General features: G+C 39.7%; 2 protein-coding genes across 7 annotated transcripts in view; both read left to right on the plus strand.

Annotated features, from left to right (window-relative positions):
• Positions 1 to 2,984: 2,984 nt before the first annotated feature.
• The window catches only part of CPNE1 (copine 1), a 37,029-nt gene continuing 14,784 nt past the window's right edge, over positions 2,985 to 25,229 (plus strand). The window contains exons 1-2 of one of the 6 annotated variants that reach the window (XM_026009805.2): positions 3,036 to 3,182; positions 8,956 to 9,008. The gene's annotated coding sequence lies outside the window, so the exon portion shown is untranslated. Of the gene's footprint in view, positions 3,183 to 8,923; positions 9,009 to 11,741; positions 11,879 to 25,229 lie in introns of those variants that run through there. The other 5 variants (XM_026009802.2, XM_072736003.1, XM_026009804.2 and 2 more) reach the window with 5 other exon arrangements.
• Positions 11,758 to 16,835, plus strand: RBM12 (RNA binding motif protein 12). Its single transcript, XM_072736001.1, has one exon. It carries the CDS (start codon positions 11,758 to 11,760, stop codon positions 14,542 to 14,544), a length of 2,787 nt encoding a protein of 928 aa, XP_072592102.1. The 3' UTR covers positions 14,545 to 16,835.

Genomic DNA, 25,229 nt, shown 5'->3' on the forward strand with positions numbered 1-25,229 from the left:
GCTGGATTCAATCCTAGGACCCTGGGATCATGACCTGAGTTGAAGGCAGACACTTAACCGACTGAGTCACCCAGGTGCCTCTTATTTATTTAAGTAATCTACACCCATGTGGGGCTCCAGCCTACAACCCTGAGATCAAGGGGCACATGTTCCACCAACTTAAGGGCCATGTACCCCTTAAGTATTTTATTTTGATTATATATTTGAATGTGTATACTTGGTTGCAAATGATGGTCAAAAAAGTATGAGAGCTACTAGCTAGAAGTATGGTAAATGTATATGGATAGGGGGTAAATGTATATGGATAGGGGAGGAGGTTTTTAAACATTTTTTATTTTGAATTACTATATATTTTTAAAAACTTTATTTGAAAGAGACTGAGAACAAGAGACATCACAGAAGGAGAGAGAAAGGGAGAAACAGACTCGCTGCTGAGTGTAATGTCCCATGCAGGGCTCAATCCCAGGACCCTGAGATCATGACTTGAGCCGAAGGCAGACGCTTAACCCACTGACCCACACAGGCGCCCCTTGAGTAATATTAGATTTATTTATTTATTTTTAAAAGATTGTATTTATTTATTCATGAGAGACAGAGAGAAAGAGAGAGAGAAAGAGGCAGAGACACAGGCAGAGGGAAAAGCAGGCTCCATGCAGGGAGCCCGATGTGGGACTCGATCCTGGGTCTTCAGGATCAGGCCCTGGGCTGAAGGCAGCGCTAAACCACTGAGCCGCCCGGGCTGCCCTAATACTAGATTTAGAGAAAGTTTCAAAGACAGTACAGAATTAGATGCCCATCACCCAGTTTCCTCTAATTCTAATATCTAATATAAAACTTTTGTGTCAAAACTAAGAGATTAACATCTATATGTTACTATTAACTCCAGATTTTATTCAAATTTCACCAGTTTTCTCATTAATGCCCTTTTTCTGTTCCAGGAGTGAATCCAGGAAACAACCTGGGTTGTTGTTGTTTCCAGTTGCATTTAGTAGGTTTTGTTTCAAAACACTATAGTATACCGACAAAGAGTATATGTAACAAAGTGTAGGTTTGGTTTAAAAGTGTGGCCTGGTTTTCCAATTTTCTGTTTTTGGCATACTGCACTAGTACCAGGCAAGTCTGCCCCTTGAATCTTCCCAAAAACTTGTTGGAGTTGTGGGAGCTTAGTCCCTGATTTTCTTGCTCAATTGACCCCTCACTTCCTGATTTGAAAGATTAGTTCGAGACGCCTGCGTAGCTCAGTGGTTGAGCGTCTGCCTTCCACTCAGGCAGTGATCTAGAGTCCCAAGATGAGTCCCACATCGGGCTCCCTGCAGGGAGCCTGCTTCTCCCCTCTGCCTATATCTCTGTCTCTTTCTCTGTGTCTCCTCTGAATAAATAAACAAAATCTTTAAAAAAAATTAGCTCAAAAAAAAAAATTAGCTCAATTTTCATGACAGTCATTATGTTGTTGAAAACCAGGCTCTGTGCTCCAGAGCTGAAATATAGCACTAGGATAGAGTTTGGGGGTAAAGAGGAAAGATAGTTTTATGATTTCCAGGCAAAGGAGGCTGCAGCAGGCTAATGCCTTCAAAACTGCCTACCCATAATGGGTAAAAGGCTGAGGGGTTTTATAGAAAAAAATACAGGGTCTGGGCAGTTGGTTGGGAATCTGGAAGTACTGCCAGCCCTATTGGTTATGTCTTCAAGGGAGTCTCGTGATTAGCACTGGCAATGGCTATCGGAGTCTCATTCCTTTTTTTTTTTTTTTTTTAAGATTTATTTATTTATTTATTTATGAGAGATACAGAGAGAGAGAAAGAGGCAGAGACACAGGCTGAGAAAAGCAGGCTCCATGCAGGGAGCCTGATGTGGGACTCCATCCTGGATCTCCAAGATCACGCCCTGGGCCGAATGCAGGCACCAACCTGGTGAGCCATCCAGGCATCTCCAGAGTCTCGTTCTTAGGTATACTTTGAGGTAAGCAAGATGTCAACATTGATGCAGAGCTCCTGAAACAAAGGTTTCTATAGAAAAACAAGGGAAGGAAAAGGAGAAGCTTTAAGAATAAGGAAGAGGGATAATTTGTTAAATCTTGCTGAAACATTAGTGTGTCCATCTTAATCTCTATCCATCTTCATGTGTGTTGTTTTGTTTTGTTTTTTTAAGGATTTTATTTATTTATTCCTAAGACAGACAGAGGCACAAGGAGAAGCAGGCTCCATACTGGGACTCCAGGATCACACCCAGAGCCAAAGGCAGACACTCAACCAACTGAGCTACCCAGGCCTCCCTCTATGGCGGTTTCAATCACAATAATAGGGTTGAGGCAGCAGGAGTAGAGTCTGGGAGGCTAGGACCAGAGCAAGCACAAGAATTATTTTTTCTGTAATAAAATAAAACTCAAACTAAAGTGCAGCCGTGGAGGGGTTAATGAGAACTGGGTAAGGCTCCTTGGACTGAAATTTTTGTATTTATTTATTTTGTTTAAGATTTTATTTATTTACGAGACACAGAGAGAGGCAGAGACACAGGTAGAGAAGCAGGCTCCCTTTGGGGAGCCTGATGCGAGACTACATCCCAGGACCCGGGGATCATAACCTGAGCCAAAGGCAGATGTTCAACCACTGAGCCACCCAGGTGCCCCTGGACTGAAAATTTTTTTGGGGGGGGGACTGAAATTTTTAAATTCTGTCAGGGCATCATCAACAGAACCAGGCACTACTTTGTGGTCCATTTCATCCTCAAAACAATTATGCGAAGGAGGCACTATTTCTTGCGTTTCGCTGAGGATCGAGGAAGAGAAGTAATTTGCACAAAGCCCCGCACTGAGGGGCCAAGCGACTCTCTTATCCAAACCACCTCTCATCAATCACTCCCCTTAGGCGGAGTTAGTGCGCAAACGCCACACGCAAAAGACTGAAAAGTTCCTCTCGCCACAAATACCTGCAACTTCCGGGAAATTGCCCAAGAACCTCAGCGCGCTTGCGCCGCTCCGCCCCTCACGTCACCGTTCCGTCCCTCCCCTTCTGGAACGCGGAGCTGCTGAGCGGGCTGTCGGCCATTTTGTGAAGCGGCGAAAGAGGTGGTGGCTGCTGTGGGCTCCGGGAAGCCGTTCGGGCTGGGGCTGTCGGCCGCGGGGCGGAGGCACTCGCGCGGGGGGTAACTCGGGTCTGGGTTCGGGTGCCGCGCAGCTCTCCCCGGTAAGACTCCCGCAGCCCGGAACGGGCGGGGCTGTGCGGGGCTCGAGCCGCCCCTTGGTGGCCCGGGGCGGGGCCTTCGGAGGCCTTCGAGCCCGCCGCTGCGAGCGCCCCACACAAAAGGGTCGCGGCATGGCTGCGGGGGGCCTGGGAAGCCGCTTGCGCCTTTGAATCCTGAGAGGATGCAGGAAGGACGCAAGAGAGGATGAGGATGAGCCTGCATACCGAAGTGGGGACGGGGCCCTAGGGAGGACGCCCCCGTGGTCTGAGAGGGAGGAGGCCACACACAGCTGGGTGGCCCAGCGGCCTGCGAACTAACGGGGGTTGCAGTGAAAACACATGTTTATCCCGAATGAGCAAGATTCTCTGTGCCTCCCTAAAGGGACAGAGATTGTAACTACATCTCTGTGCCCCGTAGTGAGGAGATAAACGTAGTGAGGACACTCCCTCCATCCCAAGTGGAAAGGAGGCTCCTGTGGCCTAACAGGAAAAGGGGACTGGAGTCTGGATACACCTGTGGGGAGGAAGCTGCAGTCGGTACACTCCTGTGAGCCTAGGAAGGAAGTCAGAACCGGCCGCCCTCTCGGCCGAAGGTGGAGAGGGTTGTAGGGAAACGCTTCCCAGGCTCAGCGCGGGGCGGGGCTTACCCTCTAGAGTGTCGGCGACTTTAGAAGCCGGCCTCTCTAGCGAGAAAGTGGGGGGTGAGTACGCCTCCCAGGCTTCTGAGAATTTCAGAAGCCAGGCCCTTGATCCCCAAGCAGGGAAGAAGCTGCAAAGAGCACCACCTTTGCCTATCCCTTAGGATAGAGCCTCCAGCACTGAGAGAGGAGCAGACCCAACAGGAGGTGGAGGGTGGGTGCTTTTTGATATGTGAGTTGAGTTTCTCTAGTGGAGGCTGGAGGTGTTAGTTGGCAGACACGTGAAGTAAGTGGGTGGGGCTTTGAGAATCTACAGGTTTGTGTAGGGGATGGACACCAGTGCAGGAGGCTTAGCTGCCAGATTGTAAATGCATGCACGGACTTCTTGTGTGCCTGTAATGTGAACTTTACAATGAAGAATCTGAGCGGCTCTGGTGAAGGTAACTGGGTTATTTAGCATAAGAGTGCTGGGAGCTCTGTATCCTGAGTTGCAGGCTCTAACGTGGGAGCGGTTTCTGGACCCTGAAACCTCCCTTGACTCCAGGATTTCCAGAGATGACCTAATATAATTTGTGGTAGTTGTCAGGAACCATTCAGGATTTCTCAAGAATAGTGTAATTCCAGTCAGTATAATCTGAGGAAAAATGTAATTGCAACTGAAGGATTGATTGTTGAAGGAGGGACTTGTGACTGGAGTATTCTTAGGGCTGCTTGCTTGAATGGTTTAAAATCTTGTCGTTTTTGTGAAATGCAGTATTAGTGAGGTGAGATGAATTACATTGGAGTTTGTTCTTTAGTTTATATTGTTAATGTATTTCAGAGCATTTGCAGTTGAAAAATGTCCTAAGAGTCTGGTCATAATGGGCTGATCTTGTTTGTTTTGTTTTATAGAAATGTAATACAAGACTGGTTGTACTCGTTTTTGAAATTTGGTGATTTTGACTGAATGGACTTTTGGATTTAGTGGGAAGTAATTATGTTCAGGCATTTTCCAGGAATATTAAAAAGTTGGGAAGAACTGTTACAGGAGGTTAAAATAATTTTATGGCAATTTTTTAAGAAAATGAAATGTTTGGCGTGTTTATATAAAGGTTGAGGATGTACTCAGTATTGCTGGAAAACTTTGTAATGAAACAGGGAATGCATTTTATATCATCTTTATATGCTTGATTAAATATTTATTTTGTTTAAGGATTGTAATGCATAACTTGTATTTTTCTTACGTTCGTATCTGTTAGGTGAAAAATGAAGCTTTAGAAACCACTTTGGTAGTTACTTGGAACTTACTGTTATGTGCTCATGTCAGCATACTTCTGGCTTCTTTCACTTTCTTGTGATATGCCAAATGTTTTGATGATTGCATATTGAGAGTTTGGGGGTTGTTGGTACAATTTTTAGATGTGAAACGATTTGTGGACCTGTGTATTCCAGGTGCTGGAATCCAGTGACAACGTACATACTGTTTTTATTCCATTTGGTAGAGAGCCACGCCATTTTTAGTTTAGATGAATATTTTCTTCTGTAGAGGTTGTAGAAAGAACTTCTAAGTGTCAGTAATTGCACAAAAGATGCTCTTAGATATCTCTCCCTAAAATCTAAGGACTGTCGACTATTTCTGTATCTCCTGTCCCCGCCACAAGTACTTAATAAATGTTCGTGGTATAAATGAATGTTGTTAAATATTTTAGGTCAACTAAGCAGAAAAATAACTTCACCTAATTTATAGTTTATCAGATTTTACTACCACCACTCAGATACCTTTTGGTTTGCAATGAGTTTTATTTCATTAAGTTTCAAGCCACTTTTTAAGTTTTAAGACCAAAAGTGAGGGTGAATGTGGTTGGCTAGGTTAGAAGTAATATTGTTGCTTTTAAGTTTAAATCAAGATAATGAACATATTTGTTGGCATTTGGGGGGAGGGCTGAAAAATAATACTATAGTCTTTTTGGCAGGGGGAGTCTATATCTTATTTGGAAATGTCTTGATTTGCCACTTTTGAGGACTGGAGGTTAATGGGAAAGTTAAGTAACGAGCTATCTAAAAGATTCATGTCCCTCAGTGTCAGAAGAATTGTTTCATTAAGAATGATCCCAGGGGAAAAAAAAAAAGAATGATCCCAGGGGGGAAAAAATGATCCCAGAATCTGAAATGTGATCCATTTGGGGATGGGAACAAAATCAAGTGGATGAAGCTGTGTTTTTTTTCCATAATGCCTGCAAAATGTGATTATGCGGCTTTATAGCATTGTGCCCATTATGATTGGTTCTCTGTTGCTCATCTCTGAGGTGAACATTTGAGGGGTGCTGCTTTTTTATTTTTTGAATCTAAAGAATTTAGCTCTGATGTACTCTGGTTTTTGTTGATTAAAGACTGATAACTGGACAAAGTTAAAATTCACTTTTTGATGTTTATCACCAGATGAAGAGTGGAAACGGTTAAGTTCAACTGGTTTGTGCTTTGGCTTTCTGACTATACGAGGATTCTTGTCAGACATTTTACTCTGAAATTCCAAGTGATTGAAATGATTAGTAAATAAGAAAATATGTTGTGTCATAAATGCTAAATTTTCATCGCAGATATTTGTAATTTGTGCATGTATCTTGTATTTCTAAAGCTGACGCAAAGCCACTATGTTAGGACTAATTCCTAACAAAATGGAAAAGTATACTAGAGCAATCTTCTTGTTTTAGATCTGGTATGTATCAGTGAATTTAATGGCAAATCAGGCCCATTTTCTTCTTCATACCTTTATGCTTTACATATAAGTAAAGCCTGTATTTTTTTTTTTTAAGATTTTATTTATTTATTCATGAAAGACACACAGAGAGGCAGAGACACAGGCAGAGAGGGAGAAGCAGGCTCCACGCAGGGAGCCTGATGCGGGACTCCATCCCCCCTCTCCAGAATCACACCCTGGGCCGAAGGCTGTGGCCAAACCGCTGAGTCACCCAGGGATTCCCTAAAACCTGTATTTTAGATGTTTTGTTGCATAAAATTGTTTCAGTCTTATCCTTCTAAAATTCACCAAGTCTTAAGGTGGTTGGAGTGGATTTTTCATTTTGGGATCCTACGTTCCATTGCTCGCTGACATTTAGAACACAGGAATAAGTCGGTTCCTGGAAAACATTGGTGACTTCTATAAAATTATTGTGCTCTTTACAAAGTGAAGTGTTGAGAACAAAAGTACTTCAGTTCTTGGTTTCTATTTACTTTGTCCATTTGAAGGAAGAAGTGTAACGCCAAGAGTTGTAAAGTTCTAGCTTCTAGCCTGAACTTTCTGGGTACTTTTCTTTGGTATGGGTTGATGTGGGCTTTCCCCTTTGCTTACATAGAAAAGTTTCACAAATTTATTTCCAGATTGATTTCGTACTTTAGATCGAACAGCATAAAATTTGAATGAGGCATTTGCTGAAATCAGCTGGGCCTTTCAACTTGTGGAATGAGACTTTTCCTTCTTGTTATAGTAATTTCTGGCAACCCTTTAGAAATTTTTGATAGTAGGTCTAGTGTGTTCCCTTTGGGCGTAACTGGCTGACTCTGAACTTGTTCCTATCCAAATGGACATATGGAACCTTCTTGGGTCTGGAAGGGAGGAGGCTGAGGAACTTGTTTCCCTTACCTTCAGGGCACAGGTTTGGGCCCCATACCAGACGTTTTGAATTGGGATCTCCAGTGGAGGATCATCTATTAATCATAAATGCTTAATTAGAAAATTACTCTGGTTCTGTAAGAGTCAAACTTGCACATTTAGAAATTAATATTCCAAAAATTCATGGTCTTCCTCATTGAGCACAGCCTTTACCTAAAGCAGGCTTTATTGTGTTTTATGTTTCCCTTTGTGACCTGTTAGACAAACTTCTAAAATTACCTAGAAGTTTTTAAGAGTTTTAAAACTCTTTAGACCTAATTAGAACTGATTTGTACATTGTATAAAAGTTTTAATACAGTGCTCTGGGCTTTTTAAAGCATTGTTTGTGACATATGTGCATAGCTTTTGTGGCAAAACAATCTCACTCTGCAGTAATTTGAGTAGTTGTCTAGAAGATGTTTAGCTTGTCCTTTAGAAAAAGTTGAGAGTAACACTAAAATTTTTTTGATATGTTAGTGATGAATATTAAGCTCACAGGTGGTATCTCGAACTTGAAAGATAGTTAAAAATGAGCATTTTTAAAATAGTGTTCTGTTGGTAATCTTAATACTTACCAGTGACGATTTTCTTCTCTTTCTCTGAATTAAAAAAATTATCTTTTTAATATAGTTGTCTAATCATTTGATCTTATATATTGCTTGTGAATTGTTCACAACCTCACCGGTTTGGAAAAAATTTCAGTAAGAGATAGTGATTCGTTTTTACTTTAGGAACTATTCTTAATATGCCAGACATTTTTAGGTTTTTTTTTTTTTTTTTTTTTTTTTTAACAAGTTTCTTGGAACAGTTTTGGTGTTAGAAGAAAAAAGCACTTTTCCTTAAGATTTTGAACCCCAGTGGTTTTAAATAGGAATTAATTGTTGTAGCCTGAAATTTCGCTTCATTTATGTTTCTTGGTGCTTGATGCTATTTGGTACAAAGGGAGATATTTTGGAAGAGCAATTGCAAGAATTTCCATAAGTACTCTTGAATTGATGATTTTATCATGTCTTGGAACTGTTTATGTGTGAACTTGTGCTTTTTCATCAAAAGTTTGGTGGGACCTGAGGAAATAGGTTGTAGTTGGACTTGTATAATGGAATTTTCTGGACTGGTTTAATCATCAAGTGATAAAAGTAATTACCAGCTGTGAATCTGAGCTTTATGACTGTTTTAGTGTTTAATTGATTCATTCTTGGACTAATTCATGGCACATTCTTGATGTATGTAAATATATAATGTTTTGAGAGATACTCACATTTGAAAGCAATACCAAGTAACAAGCATGAGTGGGATTTTGCTTGGTACATGTGTATCTTTCTTTCTTTCTTTCTTTTTTTTTTTTTTTTAATAAGCATTCTAATGAAGTATTCTGGTGGTTTCAGACTCGCCTTCATAATGTACAGTTCAGTGTGGCCTGTGCGTGTTGTTTTGTGTTTCCTGCATTGATTTTTGCCTCCGTTTATTCTCTATTGCAGTCTAAAAGTTGGTTTTAATTGGTTGCCCACAGGATTGACTTGGCCTCTACTTCTTGTTAAGAAAATACATCTCTTGTTTTATCAGGTAAGAGATTTTGAATAGAGGGTTTGTTTTTATACAAAATAAAATGAGATAGCTTATTTAGTAACATGAAAATATGTGTAGTAACTGAATTGTGGGGTATTTTCTTTTTTCTTTTTTTTTTTTAAGTCTTATCTGAGGGATGGGGATGGGGTGGACTGGGTGCCTTGAACAGTTGTTGCTTTCTTTAGGGTTCAGTTTTATATAGATCCATTTCTCCTGCTGATTTCTTATTATTAGGCAGTATGCTGTTTTTTTTCCCCTCAGTGTAGCATTCCAGACTAATTGCAAATATAGGTGCTTGTTATTGGTATGGTTTTTAAATATTCCTTAGAGGTATAGCTGTAGACAATGGGTCATATGTTTTAGAGTACCTATTTTGACTTGAGATGAAACTTTAGTGATTGGACTCTAACCTTCTTGTTAAATAACAAAGGTAGGCTGAAGATAGTTGAAATGATTTACCTGTCAAACAGGCACTTAGTAGCAGAATAGCAGATCTTATTTCATATTTTTTCAGAACCTAAAACCTTTTTCTCTTTAGATGGCTTTATGAATAACTCTTGTGCTCTTTGGTTTAATCCTCAACCCTTTTCTAGCTGGTAATCTGGGCAGATTTTTCAGTATCATGTTTTCGTACGTACCTTGTGCAGACTTTCACTAAATCCCTTCTCTTAGCAGCAGATTGTTTTTGAAGAGTTACTGTGTTTGTCACTTTAGCCCTGTGTTTAATTTTTGTGTTCTTGGGACTGTACCAAATTCCCATTTTGCTGTCCAAGTGCAAACTAACATCTCTCAAGTCATTTAGGGTGCTTAGATTACTTACCCATGATGTTTCCCCCATGTAGTGATTAAGTAAGCATTTTTTGAAGTTGAACAGGAATGCTATCTTAATTTTGCATGAAGCCAATATGCTACAGATAGTAAGGAATGAGAATTGATTTAATGACTTGAAATCTGGATGAGCTTCTGTATAGACTGCTAAATAGTAATAAAAATAAGGAGAAAAGAGTTTGTTGGTGTGATTTATTTGTTTAGTATTAATTTTTCTTGTTGACTTGCAAACCAAAAATGAAAAGCTTCTCTCCTCCCCCAAATTTCTGGTGTTTTATAATGGTCTCACAAAAAGCATTTTCTGTTTGCCAGTCTATCTTTCTGGATTAGATTTGAAAGTGGCTTTTATTTCTGTGTATGTGTGTGAGAGAATTGTCAAAGCCAAACAATATATCTCTGCTTTGTGTACAGCAGTCATAATAGTTGAGATAAATTACAGATTTTGTTGTATCAAATTAGTATTCACACAATATTTGACACTGAAAAACTGCTTTCATGGATTTAATAGGATTCTTAGAGCTCGCAGCAGGAAGCTTTGCTCTTTTACTGTTCCTGTTTGAGAAGTGATAAAACCAAAACTCAAATCATTTATAATTTTCCTGAGGTCACAGAGCTAGTTTATATTTAAAAGTTGATTTTTAAGATGGCTTGGAACACACTCTGTGTTGTTGAACATATTAATTTCAAATTAATATTTTTTTCCATTCCCAATAATTTGTTCTGTATAACTTTACAAAGCACTGCCCTTGCATTTACTCTTGGAAGCCATAAGAACTGAAATACTGAAATTTTATTTAAATCTCGGAGAAACTTTTCTCAAAAAGAAAAACTCAGAATGGATTGTTTTTTAAGGAGATCAGTGGGCTCCCAGAAATTCCACAGGAATTCTGTTGAGTAGAAACTATATAGCAGTCACTGAACAAAGTTCATACCCTAGTTCTTTTTAAAACAAAAGCAAAACCAAAAAATATCCTTTTTTTGTCAACAGCTTTCTGTGGGGGAAGAATGAGACATTTTGGGGTGTGTGTGTGTGTGTGTGTGTGTGGTTTTTTTTTAATGGAGAGTTTGGAAATGAGTCATTGGATCTGAGTTTTCATTAAAACAGCTATGATGAATGGCACTGTAACTGATTCTACTTTTTGGAGTGATGAATATAGATAACTAAGGTTTTGGCTATTCAGTATTTCTTTTGGATTCTTAGTATGTATTAACCTTGTTTGTAATAAGTAATTGCATATATAGTTTAATAGAGTTGTAATGCAGATTGAAGAGTTTTAGGTTGAAATAATGGAATCCATTCTCATTTGAGACTTGAATCTACTTTAGTGTTAAGTATTATGTGTAATTCATTAGTATTCCAGTTTTCTGTTTCTGTTTTTGCATTTTGAGATTGAGTCATATAAAATGACACTGATAATTCTTCAAAGTTGTCAAATTTAAAATGCTAAAAGGAAAATGCTAAGCCACTTTTAAATATTAACTTTGATAGATTCTTTGCATGTTTTTCCCCTGCAGATTATTCAACTTTGTGTCCTGATTTGACTTGCACATTTCTTTTAAATCTTACTGAATAATTAGTGGTCTGAATGATGTAATTGGTGACTCTACTTTCTTACGGTGGTTTTTTTCCCTGAAACTTTTGAGTCATGGGACTGAACTTCTAATTGTTTACAGAATTAATGCCTTTTGGAAGTTGAAATTGTCTAGGTTTTACATTGTAAATGGCACATAATGTTCAGTTTTTAGAATATTCAAATTAAAAAAAAACCCTGCATTGCTTGGGATAGTTTGAGGGAATATTTGAGGGCCTAATTAGGTAGCTGGTCATTCTTGTAGTTAAAAACTTGGTATGATAAACAGGAGTCTGACCTGGCCGTTGCCTTTTCTCATCTGCAGGTGTGTGTGGTTTCAGCGCAGCATGGCTGTGGTCATCCGTTTGCAAGGTCTCCCAATTGTGGCGGGGACCATGGACATTCGCCACTTCTTCTCTGGATTGACCATTCCTGATGGGGGCGTGCATATTGTAGGGGGTGAACTGGGTGAGGCTTTCATCGTTTTTGCCACTGATGAAGATGCAAGGCTTGGTATGATGCGCACAGGTGGTACAATTAAAGGGTCAAAAGTAACACTTTTGTTGAGTAGTAAAACGGAAATGCAGAATATGATTGAACTGAGTCGTAGGCGCTTTGAAACTGCCAACTTAGATATACCACCAGCAAATGCTAGTAGATCAGGACCGCCACCTAGCTCAGGAATGAGTGGCAGAGTAAATTTGCCTACAACAGTACCTAACTTTAATAATCCTTCACCCAGTGTAGTTACTGCTGCCACATCTGTTCATGAAAGCAACAAAAACATTCAGACATTTTCCACAGCCAGCATAGGAACGGCTCCTCCAAATATGGGGGCTTCTTTTGGGAGCCCAACGTTTAGCTCAACCATTCCGAGCACAGCGTCTCCAATGAACACAGTCCCACCACCACCAATTCCTCCAATCCCAGCGATGCCATCTTTGCCACCAATGCCGTCCATTCCCCCAATACCAGTTCCTCCTCCAGTACCTACATTGCCTCCTGTGCCTCCTGTGCCCCCAATTCCCCCAGTCCCTTCTGTGCCACCCATGACCCCACTGCCACCCATGTCTGGCATGCCACCCTTGAACCCGCCACCTGTGGCACCTCTGCCTGCTGGAATGAATGGTTCTGGAGCACCTATGAATCTGAACAATAACCTGAACCCTGTGTTTCTGGGTCCTTTGAATCCTGTTAACCCTATCCAGATGAATTCTCAAAGCAGTGTGAAACCACTTCCCATCAACCCTGATGATCTGTATGTCAGTGTGCATGGAATGCCCTTTTCTGCAATGGAAAATGATGTCAGAGATTTTTTCCATGGGCTCCGTGTTGATGCAGTGCATTTGTTGAAAGATCATGTAGGTCGAAATAATGGGAACGGATTGGTTAAGTTTCTCTCCCCTCAAGATACATTTGAAGCTTTGAAACGAAACAGAATGCTGATGATTCAACGCTATGTGGAAGTTAGTCCTGCCACAGAAAGACAGTGGGTAGCTGCTGGAGGCCATATCACTTTTAAGCAAAGTATAGGACCTTCTGGACAAACCCATCCCCCTCCTCAGACACTTCCCAGGTCAAAATCGCCCAGTGGGCAGAAAAGGTCAAGGTCAAGATCACCACACGAGGCTGGTTTTTGTGTTTACTTGAAAGGGCTACCATTTGAAGCAGAAAACAAACATGTCATTGATTTTTTTAAAAAGTTGGATATTGTGGAAGATAGTATTTATATTGCTTATGGACCCAATGGGAAAGCAACTGGTGAAGGCTTTGTAGAGTTCAGGAATGAGGCTGACTATAAGGCTGCTCTGTGTCGTCATAAACAATACATGGGCAATCGCTTTATTCAAGTGCATCCAATTACTAAGAAAGGTATGCTAGAAAAGATAGATATGATTCGTAAAAGACTGCAGAACTTCAGCTATGACCAGAGAGAAATGATGTTAAATCCGGAGGGGGATGTCAGCTCTGCCAAAGTCTGTGCTCACATAACAAATATTCCATTCAGCATTACCAAGATGGATGTTCTTCAGTTCCTAGAAGGAATCCCAGTGGATGAAAATGCTGTACATGTTCTTGTTGATAACAATGGGCAAGGTCTAGGACAGGCATTGGTTCAGTTTAAAAATGAAGATGATGCACGTAAGTCTGAACGCTTACACCGTAAAAAACTTAATGGGAGAGAAGCTTTTGTTCATGTAGTTACTCTAGAAGATATGAGAGAGATTGAGAAAAATCCCCCTGCCCAAGGAAAAAAAGGGTTAAAGATACCTGTGCCAGGTAATCCTGCAGTTCCAGGAATGCCCAGTGTGGGAATGCCCAGTGCGGGAATGCCCAGTGCGGGAATGCCCAGTGCAGGAATGCCCGGTGCGGGAATGCCCGGTGCCGGAATGCCCGGTCCCGGAATGCCTGGTGCCGGAATGCCCGGTGCCGGAATGCCTGGTGCAGGAGGTGAAGAGCATGCCTTCCTGACTGTAGGATCTAAGGAGGCCAACAATGGGCCTCCATTTAACTTTCCTGGTAATTTTGGTGGGTCAAATGCCTTTGGGCCACCACTCCCTCCTCCAGGATTAGGAGGCGCCTTTGGTGATGCTAGGCCTGGTATGCCTTCAGTTGGAAATAGTGGTTTGCCTGGTCTAGGACTGGATGTTCCAGGTTTTGGAAGTGGACCAAATAATTTAAGTGGGCCAGGATTTGGAGGAGGCCCTCAGAATTTTGGAAATGGCCCTGGTAGTTTAGGTGGCCCCCCGGGCTTCGGAAGTGGCCCTCCTGGTCTTGGAAGTGCCCCCGGGCATTTGAGTGGGCCACCAGCCTTTGGGCCTGGCCCTGGTCCTGGCCCTGGCCCAATTCACATTGGTGGACCCCCTGGCTTTGGATCTAGTTCTGGAAAACCAGGACCTACAGTAATTAAAGTGCAGAATATGCCCTTTACTGTGTCTATTGATGAGATTTTAGATTTCTTTTATGGCTATCAAGTGATCCCCGGCTCAGTGTGTTTAAAATACAATGAAAAAGGTATGCCCACAGGCGAAGCCATGGTGGCCTTCGAATCTCGGGATGAAGCCACAGCTGCTGTCATTGACTTAAATGACAGACCTATAGGCTCAAGGAAAGTAAAACTTGTCTTAGGGTAGCTGTTCACATCAATTCTTTAGAGGGTAGATCTTCATAGTGCTGTGATTAATGCATCCAGATTGTTTTCCTAGTATTTCCAGGTTAGAACCTGTGGATTGTTTCAATTGCATATAGATTGGTTTCTATAACATAGAGTATTGGTTGACTGTTTACAGAAGACTCACTACCAGGATAAATATTGCTGTATGTTACAGTAAAGCTGTCTGGAGAGAACACAAAAATGATTTTGGCATACCATTAGAGAAACCATTTGTAAAACACAAATGACCGCATAAAGCTTATCAAGGAGTCTAGATTGGTTTTGTTTTATACCATACGGGATGAAGAAAATAGAAATGTCAATAGAGCTCATTAAGGGTGCTCTTGCCAGCTGCTGAAAAATAGAAGTTGGCTACTCTTGGAATTTGGTTTAAAGCTGGACAGATTTGCTTTGTTATAGGGTCAAAGCTTTGTCTAAAGTCCTCATTTTCTTTTAAAATTGAATAAAATCTCTGTATACAGATCACTGTATGTACCTTTATTGCTTCTTGAGGGTTCTTGCTGTATAGACAGTCCTGCTTCTGAAGTTGCTGCTTTTTTGTTTGCCTAATTGACTCATTTGTAAATGAGCAGAATTGTTTTGTTGTTGTTGATTTAATATAAAACTCCACACTTGGTTTGTGCTATAACCTTGAACTTTGATTTCTAATGTCACACTTCAAACTGTGTGAAATAAGAACTTTTGCCACAAAAATAAAATACGGAGTCCTCTACCTACCAGAGCCTTTTTGGTTTAACCGCCATGTTTTAGTTTAGTCAGTTTAAAAATTGTTCATGTTGTTTGGATGGCATCAAAAACCAGAAATCACTTTTAATAATCATTGTTTAAGATGCTAGATTTGAAGTCCTGTACAATGATGGACTGATGTTCTGGCAATCTCCTTCTGTCCCAAATTTATGTGAAATTTTGGCCTGTAACTAAACAAAAGGTCCATTTATAAGAAAGAGCATTATTATATCTAGGTTTTTTTAAAACTGAAGTTGAAATTGTTAGCTCTGTTAGCAGTAGTGTTAGAGAATAAAAGATTCATAAGCCGTTCCATAGATGTGCATTTAATCCTGTTACTTGGAGGCTTTTTGGTCTAGTTGTTCGATCAGGAGCCTGTTCATAAAAATTCTTCATACAGAGTAAAAGTGCAGCTGCCAGAGGGGAGAGAATTGAGACTCCTTGCCCTTTCATACTCTTCTTTGGCATTCAGGACACTAAGGCAGGAGGACCACATGGGTTCTGGTTGGTAAGTGTCCTTTTCATGAAAACATTTGCCTTACAACATCCTGCTCACTGCTACAAAAGGCTCTACTTATGGTTACTTTCCTTCTTCGTTAAAATGCTCTAAAGATATGTCACATTATATTATAAACATATGGAATGGGAGATTGATGAGATATCATGAAAAACAATTTTTGTCTTTTACATGGGCCTCTGTCTTGGTTTGAAACATCCCCAACATTTCCTGCAAATCCATGTACTTACAAAGGGGTCAGCCTTTTAAAAGAAGTATTTCCTATTAAAAAAAAAATAGTGCCTTTTTGGTGTTGCAAGTCAGTGGAACACTGAAATACAGCGTCTCGCGTATTAGAGTTAAGAGTGGCAGCAGTTTCATTTGCGTGATAAGATTTAGAAAGCCTTTTCATCACTACAATCTTGGAGGATTGACAGTACAGGATTTTTTGTTTAGGGAAAGGATTGTTTAGACTTTCAAAGAAGACATGGCTGTGTTGTGGGTCTTTTGACAATTCATGAATACAAATTTGCTTTGACAGATCACTAAGATACTGCCTCTTCAACTAAAAAAGCAATATGATGTTTATATATGCTATTCAATTTAAGTTTTCTGTTAAGTAATCATTTCTCATTCCAAAGATCAAGTGCAGAAAACTTCAGTGCTGCTTGGGAGTCTTATTTCAACTGCAGATTATTTTCCCCATTGGAGAGCTGACTATTTTCATTTTAGAAAAATGGGTTGTTTGAAGATGGAAAGCCTTTTATCTTTTTTCACAGTTTATTTTGGTTATATGTTCGTACAATCTTATTAAATATTTCATATACTTTATTGCAACTACTTTGTTATTTCTACATCTTAGATAAATGCTGAAAAGGAAAATTGATTTCATTGTTCATCAAATTAAATAAAGTAAGAAAATAGTGGTTTGTGTAGAAATTGGAGAGAACTATGTTTATATTTGGTTGAGTCACAACAGTGCTTCTCGTTGTGAAATGTAATTAAATGCTTTGCCCTCTGGAACTTGATTTTTGTGTATCTGAGACTTATTAATATAGTGCTAACTTCTAAGCATACTGTTCATCTTGTTCTGGGCATTGGAGTTTAAGTTTTAAAAAAATTACTTGAAAATATATTCTGTGAAATCACTCATACCTCTCTTCCTGCGAATTTTCTCAGAAGAACTAGGTTTGGGGTGAAAATGAATTTATTTTCTCATTTGCTTTGTATGGTATGAAGGATTTGTAAAGCTTCGCTCAAAGTTGTGTGCATTTGTAAACACAATCATGATATTTTCAATTTTATGTGTAAATTTTGTCTTTTGGTGACTGACATGAATGGAGGAGAATCTTTTCCATTAGGTTTAATTCCTCCCACCCTCTTGCTGGGGTGTTTTTGGGTTTTTTGTTTTTGTTTTTGTTTTTTTTTAGTTTAAAGGATTAGAGAAATCTACGAAATGTATTTTATAAATAAGCAAATTTGTAAACTTTTTCTGAACTTCAGTGAAACATTTAGTTTACAAGCAAAATTTGGAGGTGTATTCTGTGTTTAATACTGTAGTTTGGATGTACAATTATTAGTGGCTTTTAAAAAAATGCAACATTGTTAAGTGAAATGTAGTTCTAGCTTTGTGCTCCGAGTTATTCAGAATTTCAGAGAGTGTAATTAGGTCAGTCTTAACCCACTGGATGAAAAATCTAGGGCTGTGTATGGACATAAGCAAACATACCTTGGATAAAATAAGGATCCATGAAAGCCTTAATCAAACTCAAAGTCCTTTTTATTGGATTCTGTCATTGTGTACAGGTGTGGGTCAAGTGTTTAAAAATAATTCCACTCATCAATTTCAAGAACACTTAAAAATAAGTAAAGAAACTGTAAAATTGCTGCTAGTTAAATCTGTAAGGAATTTCTGGCAGTGATCACTTTTAAAACTTCCCACTCTTTCAAAATTACCACGTTTAAATAGTTTTACTGGCAATTCTGTAGTCCCAAGTTTTAGAAACCAAACACAATAAAATAATTCATTGCCAGTATGGCCATACAACATTGCCAGCAAATACTGCCTTGGCATCATTCAGCAGAGGTTTTGTCTATAAAGATGAAGTCTTGAATACTGTTCAATAAACTTCTCACAAAATAAAAGGCTGATGCTTTTAATGCTTTACACAAGAGTACTTTATTCAGCTATACCATCAGGTTTTTTGTTGGTTTTGTTTTTTAAACTCCTATAAATGTTTTGTGCCTTTGGAAAGGTGAATTTGGCGATCTTGGAGGTAACCATTGTTGCTTATGTCTGCTAATGCTGAAGTGTGGAAAGAAGATACCTGGAACGGCAGGGAGGAAACTTGATTCTAGGTCAAATCTGTGGTATCCACCTTTTCAGACTTTTATCGTGCTTCGCTAGCAATCCACTTCGTTATGTGGACTCAGAAAGAACCAGAAACCAGGTGCTCCTTTTTACAGAAGGTGTCTTGAAGGGGGCCGTGAGTTTTTTTTTAAAAACTGACTAAGAAATGGGAAAAGAAATCTTCAGAATACATTGTCAATTGCACATACTTCTAAAGCTTTCCTTATTTGTTTACTGATTCTTGCATTAGTATGTGAGGTATTTTGAGGTGGGGAAGAGGGGACAGGAATCAAAAATATTGCTGCTTTCTGACACTGCTCTGGTTTTGTCCCTTCCACATTTGTTCAACTGCTAAAAAAAAAAAACAAAAAACGAATGAAAAGTTTCCATAAACTCCGGAGTCCTTTAAAAAAAAAAAATCTCGATTGGAGTTGCAGAGAAATTAGTGGGCTATTCTTTTTAACCAAAGCTCTTGAAAAACACAACTTTTACCTTTATTATGAAAGAGTTTTTAGCCTGTATTTGAGTTCAATACCCAGGTTGTTTTAGAGGGGGTTAGACTTAACATACTTAATTCCAGGTGGTTGCTGAACTCTTCTGAAATGATGAAGGTCTTAACTAAGTAAGCATTTGAAAAATCACAGAGTGAAATCAGCTGCCTACAGATATCCAGAATGGCCTTTACCATTTTAAAAGGATAGACTGTATGCTAATAATATGTTTCATTTTCTTGCTCAGGAGCAAACTCTCACTTTAATTGATTGTTGTCTGCTTTCCAGTGTTTTACAACAAGAAATGGTTTATCAGTTCTGTGCATTGCCACCATTCTCCTTGCCCCCCAAAAGTAGAGCTTTTATGCAATATGGTAGAGGCCAAACTTATGATTATCCTTTTTAATTAAAAATTTTGCTTGATTTCAGTTTCATCTTTTTAGTATAAAATCTGATAGATTACATTGACTTAATCTAAATGTTCTGGAAAGAGTGTATTCTGGTGGTGGCACAGTTCTCTGATGCTGTAGTGACTTCTGGAAAAACCCTTCTGTTCAACAGTATGAGCAAGTTTATCTCTTAATGGTGCCTGTTCATGTCAATGTTATTCTTTATTGCGCTGTTCCTGGATTTTTTCTTGTTGCCTCATGCTACTTTGTGCCAGAGGATCTCACAAGCATCTTAGAATATGACTACTTTTCTGGATCAACATAACTAACAACGAGCAACTAAGGTGGCACTACTTTTCTACGTATTGCTCTACTACTGAAGAATCCAGAAGGGGCAAAAAGCTACTTGATAAAAGCATTTTAGCCCAAGGGCAGAGGGGCAGCACTCTAAAAATCTGGGGGCAGGAAATAGTGCTGGGAAAATCTCATGAACCATTATCTTTTAATTCTGAGAGGCCCATTTACTTTCCTCTAGTGAAAATGTTGATAGTTAAGTCCTAGAGACTAAGGAAACACCAGTTGAGGGTTAAATGACACAGCAGACATTGGAATTGGCATCCCAACTATACCAGACATCTGGATTTTGATTTTGGTAGCTAATATTTCAAATCCTTTTTCCTTGTCAGTCAGTGGCTTGCTATTTCATATTGAGAAAAGGAGGAGGTGACGATTGGGGGAAAATAGAGCCATGACCAGCAAGATAACATAATTCAATATGGACAGAATCAGATGTTGAAGAAGCATAATACACTCCAAGGAGTGAGCTGTGCTATATATATTCAAACAGGCTGCCCCTTACTTAGAGTTTCATTCCCTCTCCATTCTGATGCCGCCAGTTTTTCCCCTTTACCTGTTTGTAGTAGTAAGTCTGGTGGTAACCAGGGCTATGAGTTTCTCACTGCTATCTCTGTGGCCTAGCCTCCAAACTTGGAGTGGGGAATGTGAATTCACTCACAGTTTTTGATTAGTGAATAAGATTTGTCACTTAAGCTTTTGTGTAACATGCCGGATATAACCACCACATTGTGCTACCATAAGTCACCTGTTAGTCCTTTCAGAGTGGGGAAGGCTTAAGGGTAAAGAAATTTAGCTACTTACGGAATCTTAAATCATACTAACTGGTGCTCTTGCTGATTTCATTTTTCTTTTGTTCCACTTGGATGTGAGTTAATACCATCCTCCACTATACTCCCCCACATATTGTGTTGCTGTACAGAGATGGCCACGTCCTTTATATATAACTTCCTTCTGGGGCATGGGCCTATGGGACCAGCAGAGCTCTTCTGCTATTAATCTGGCTAAAGTGGAAAGACCAATGGAGCTCTTACTTTCTGAAGTAGATGACTGCCAATTATCTTTGCTTCTATGACCACTGAATTGACAGGTTGGAATTGGAAATGTCTGTTGCCTCCAAGCTTTTAAGACAGTTTCACGTAATCAGCTTAGCCATAGCAGTAATGGCTAACTAAATTTTTTTGAACAATATTCATAAACCCAGCACTTCCATGCTGTGGTAGAAAAGGAATCAAAATAACATGCCTCTTCTTAAAGACCTAAGGTTTTAAATTGTACAAGTAAGTGCTTGGTTGTACTTGTGGATGTACAAGGTACACTCATGTCCTACAGGAACTGAATGGATAAGGGTTTCCCCGGCCAGTTGCTAAATTGTCAGACTGAAACAAGTGTAATGGAAGCCTTGTGTGTAAGCTGAGGGAAGGAATGATCTCTAACAGGTTTTTGGTAACACAATATGTTAATTTAGTAAAATGAAATGTTTAATAGTGTGAGGGAACAAAGTGGCACTACCTAAAATGGTGTTTGTCCTGGAAGCTCTTAAAGTTGTACCATAATAGTGTAGCCTGAGTGTCGTGACTGAGCTGATGAATGGTCAGTAAGGCAGGCAAGTGAGGGTTGTACTAGGGGTGTCCTGACCTACCAGAGGAATAGAACCTTTTTATTTTTTTTTAATGACCTTTTGACTAGCTACCGTATAGTACTACTAATAAACAAACGGCCTAATAAGACATTGATAAATACTCCAGAATTAAGTGAACTTCCCCATCAATTTCACCACTTACACAGTCCACTATCTGAAATTCATTATTTTCTAGTCTTGCTTTGATTTGATAGAGTTTTAGTTTTTCTGTATAAAACATCCACCTCTTGTCTCATTCTTCTAGGACAGCACTATACAGCAGAATTTTTTCCAGTGGAAGTATTCTCCTCTATATTCACATTAATTAGCCACTGTAGCTGCTGTTTTTTAAAATATTTATTTTGAGAGAGAGCACATGAGCTGGGGCAGCAGGAGAGAGAATCTCAAGCAGACTCCACACTGAGTGAGACTAGGACTTGGAGCTAAATCTCATGACCCTGAGTTCATGACCTGAGCCAAAGGCAAGAGTCAGATCCTTAACTGATAGCCACCCAGGCACACCGCCATTGTAGCTGCTATTAAATTTAAAAAGCCACATGTGGCTAGTGGCTACTGTATTGAACTGCACAATTCTAGATTCACAGAGCAACAGAAAATTTCCTCTTCCCCATTGGATCTTTGGAGATCCCCAATGTTAGGCAACACTGACCAGTAGAAATAAGTCACTTTATCTAGTAGCTATGAGAAAAGTAAAAATAAATAAGTGAAACTAGCAATATATTTTAGCCCAGTATGTCTGAAATATTAACTATTTCAGTATACACTGTATAAAATTATTGAGAGATTTTTGGTACTGTTTTAAATGTATATTTTACATCACATTGTGATTTGAAGTAAGCATATTTCAAGTGCTCAATATCCACTTGTGGGTAGGAGGCCATCCTTCTGGATGGTACAGATTTAGAATATAAGGAAAGTTATCCTCTGTCATTTGTTTTTTCACTGTACTGCCTCTTTCAGCTGTTTCTAATGAGTATTTGAATTTTGTTGCATTCCTCCTAACCTTTCCCCTTCTTGTTATGTTGGCAGTTTTTTTTTTTTTTTAAAGCAGTTAACTTGATATAGTTACCTCTTTCACTGGCTAACTGGGTGTTAAATATTGTAAAATTACTAATCCACCAGAATCCAGCAGAACTAGAATCTTCCCCACCCCCTGCCAACCCCTGCCCTTCACCCCATCTACAGTCACAAGTGGACAGGTCAGCGTGTGTCTGTAATGCAATTTCCTTATGTTCAAACCCTCTTTTATTTCTCAACTTCCCTAACAAGTTCTGAAGAACGACCCATCTTAAGACCTTCCTTATATCCCAAGTGCATCTATTCCAGTAAGAGGGACTCAGACTATGAACAGTAGGTAGATTTCTTGTCCCAAGGCTCTGGTCTGCTGCTTTTCACTTGGCTCCTTTATGCCATAGATCACATTTCACACTGGAATGTGTGATATACTCTTGTTGATATCCTTGCCCTGGAGATGCTCAGGAAGGTAATCAGTACTGTTGTCTTCTACACTCTGCAGATAATAGGCAGGGGTCTTGTTAAAATAAGTTAGATTAAAGGAATATAGATTCCAGCAGGGCAGACTGGGGGCAGAATTGACTGTCTAGTAGTTATTCTCTGAAAATTTTGATGTAAATCACATTTTCCTGAGCTAAGTTCTACTTTGCAGTGTGTTTATTCTTTTGAATAAACTTAAATTCCAGTCCTATACATGTGAAGTCCATCAGTTCCTCTATTTCTGCCCTGACAGACAAATAGGGGCAACATGTGGTAGATGCAGAACTATTTCCATCTAGTATAAAGCTAGTTGGTGTAGGCCATGGGAAGAGGCCACATGAGCCTCACTGCTCATGTGGAGTGGCCAGGTGCATTTCAGATTGGCCTGGATTACAAAATCTGAGCTGCTGCTAAAGTGGATGGAACAAATCATATTCTCAGAGTTGTAGTTCATTAGTTAGTATATGACCCAGGACTAGTCATTTCCTTTCTCTGGTCTCCGTGTTTTACACAATGAGATTAAAATAGATGACCTCATTATGCCCGATTTTAAGCTTCTATGATTCTGTAAACCCAGACAATTGATTCTGGAAGTTTATAGGTAATTGGAACCTTAAACTACAGAAAAGCCAGTGGAACTCAAAATTTTGGTCTAGTTACTGCTCCGATGCTTTTTCTGAGTGTGATGACAGTCTCACACTGAAGTTTGAGAATTTCATTAGGAGAGAAAAGTAGGGTCTTCATTTCTGCCAGTTGGGTCCTCTAGAGCAGATAGACCTGACATTTTTCTTGGTTGTCTCATAAACCAACAAGTAGAAAATGATACCACAAAAAGATCCATTTATGATTACTGAGAAGAGGAGCGTTTAACACATTATTGAGCAATTACTCTGTTAGTGTCAGGCAGGGGGTACTTTGCATGGTTGGCCTTATTTCATCCTCATGATAACTCTGTAAAGTTGACACTATTATTATTTTCCCCATCTTAGAAGTGGGGAAGTCCAGGGGAAGAGAAGCCAAGTAACTTGCTCAAAGTCTCATTAATAGTAAGGGTAAGCAGAGATTACTCAATCATAGGCTGCCTGCATGATTCTAGAGACAGAGCACCTTCAACCATTTCCTCTCTCGGACTTTTGGGAGAAAATGGGGGAGGCCACTGGCAGCACTCTTCTTTTGGGTCTGGGGCCTGCTGGGGAAGGGATTCTGGTATTGTTCCAATATGCCAGTGTTTATTTTGAAGTAGGCAGGTGGAGGCTTCGTGTAAACACATTCAGAGTCCTAAGGTAGAGAAAAACTCCCACTCCAGTACGGTCCTACCATGCTTGAAGGCCATGTGTTCTTCCTCAGTTTGCTGCTTTCCCCAAATCCAATTGGTTCCTAAGCTAGATTTCTCTTTGAAGACTTGGACACAGGTTGTATTTGTTCAACTTTGAGTAAGTCTTTTGAGGATGTGTAGTTTGACTTACAGACATTTTTTACCTTCATTGAATACAGCAGGATGGGAAACTGACCATTTATGTACCGTATTTTCCTACTTCGCACTTTTTGTGTGACATTCACATTTTAAGCTTCAGAGTATTCCCAAATACAGTGGTAGCCAGACTCTTAGATGGATCTAAACCAAATTATTCTTTAAAATTATAGTTTTAAACAATTTTTGTAGCCTGTAGTCATGTATATGAATAAATAAGTACAGCTTTATAGTAAGGATTTATATATTTGGTTCAGTTTGTGACCTATGAGGACTGTGTTGTTTGGGACTGCTAACTTAAATGTGGGGAGTCTCTGAGTTATAGAGGGAGAAGCAGGGGTAAAGAAAGACTTGTCGACCTTATCCATGTCCTTGAGGCAGAGAAGGAAAGAAATAGTGGTGATTGGCATAGTTCAACTTTTCAATCTGAAGGGAAAACGAGTATTTCGTGGGTGGTGTTCTGCCCATTGGAAGCCTGTGGAAAATTTCCTAATTGGTTTTCAAGACTTGATCGAGCATCTGAGCTGCTCCAGCGTGTCAAGGTAGGCAACAGGAGTGTGAGCATGGCTTTGGTTCGTTGAAGGAGTGATCCTGCCACCCACACATTTTGGTGCTCTATTCTTCTTCAAAGCCTGGAAATGGGATTGAAGGCTGGTTCCTGTTCCTTTCTTTGTTATGCTTTTGGGAAGGGAAGAGGGTAGTGTAATACCTAAGCATGAAAGACCACTGAGTTTCAGCTCCAGTGGCACTGAATTGGATCCAGGAGAAGAGATCTGTTCTTGGATTTATGAAGAGCAGAGTTCAACTCTAAGACAGGGGAGGGGATGCCATAGAAAATGGACAGGTAAAAAAAAAAAAAAGAAAGAAAGAAAATGGACAGGTTACTCTCTTGGCAAAGTGGGGTTCCCTGTCAACAAAGGTAAAACGGGTAGTTGTGGAAGGGGAACTATAATTTTTAGAATTTGCCCAATTTGTGGTTTAAAACTTTACCAAATTCATTTACAAAATTACTTAATATTTAACAGTTGTCTCTTGCAAACCATACAAGCCTGCTCCAGCACACTGTTGCAAGGCTCCCTCAAGGTGCTTTGCATTGCTATCATGTGGTTAGGTCTATGCTGTGTGAAATATAGGAGATGCTGAAGCAGTGTTTGTTCAAAAGATGTTATTTTACAGACAGACAAGCTGGAAACTGGCAATACAGTTTGGTTTGGATTGAGTACAGTAGTCC

Source organism: Vulpes vulpes, chromosome 14 (assembly GCF_048418805.1).
Source record: "Vulpes vulpes isolate BD-2025 chromosome 14, VulVul3, whole genome shotgun sequence".
Taxonomy (NCBI): Eukaryota; Metazoa; Chordata; class Mammalia; order Carnivora; family Canidae; genus Vulpes; species Vulpes vulpes.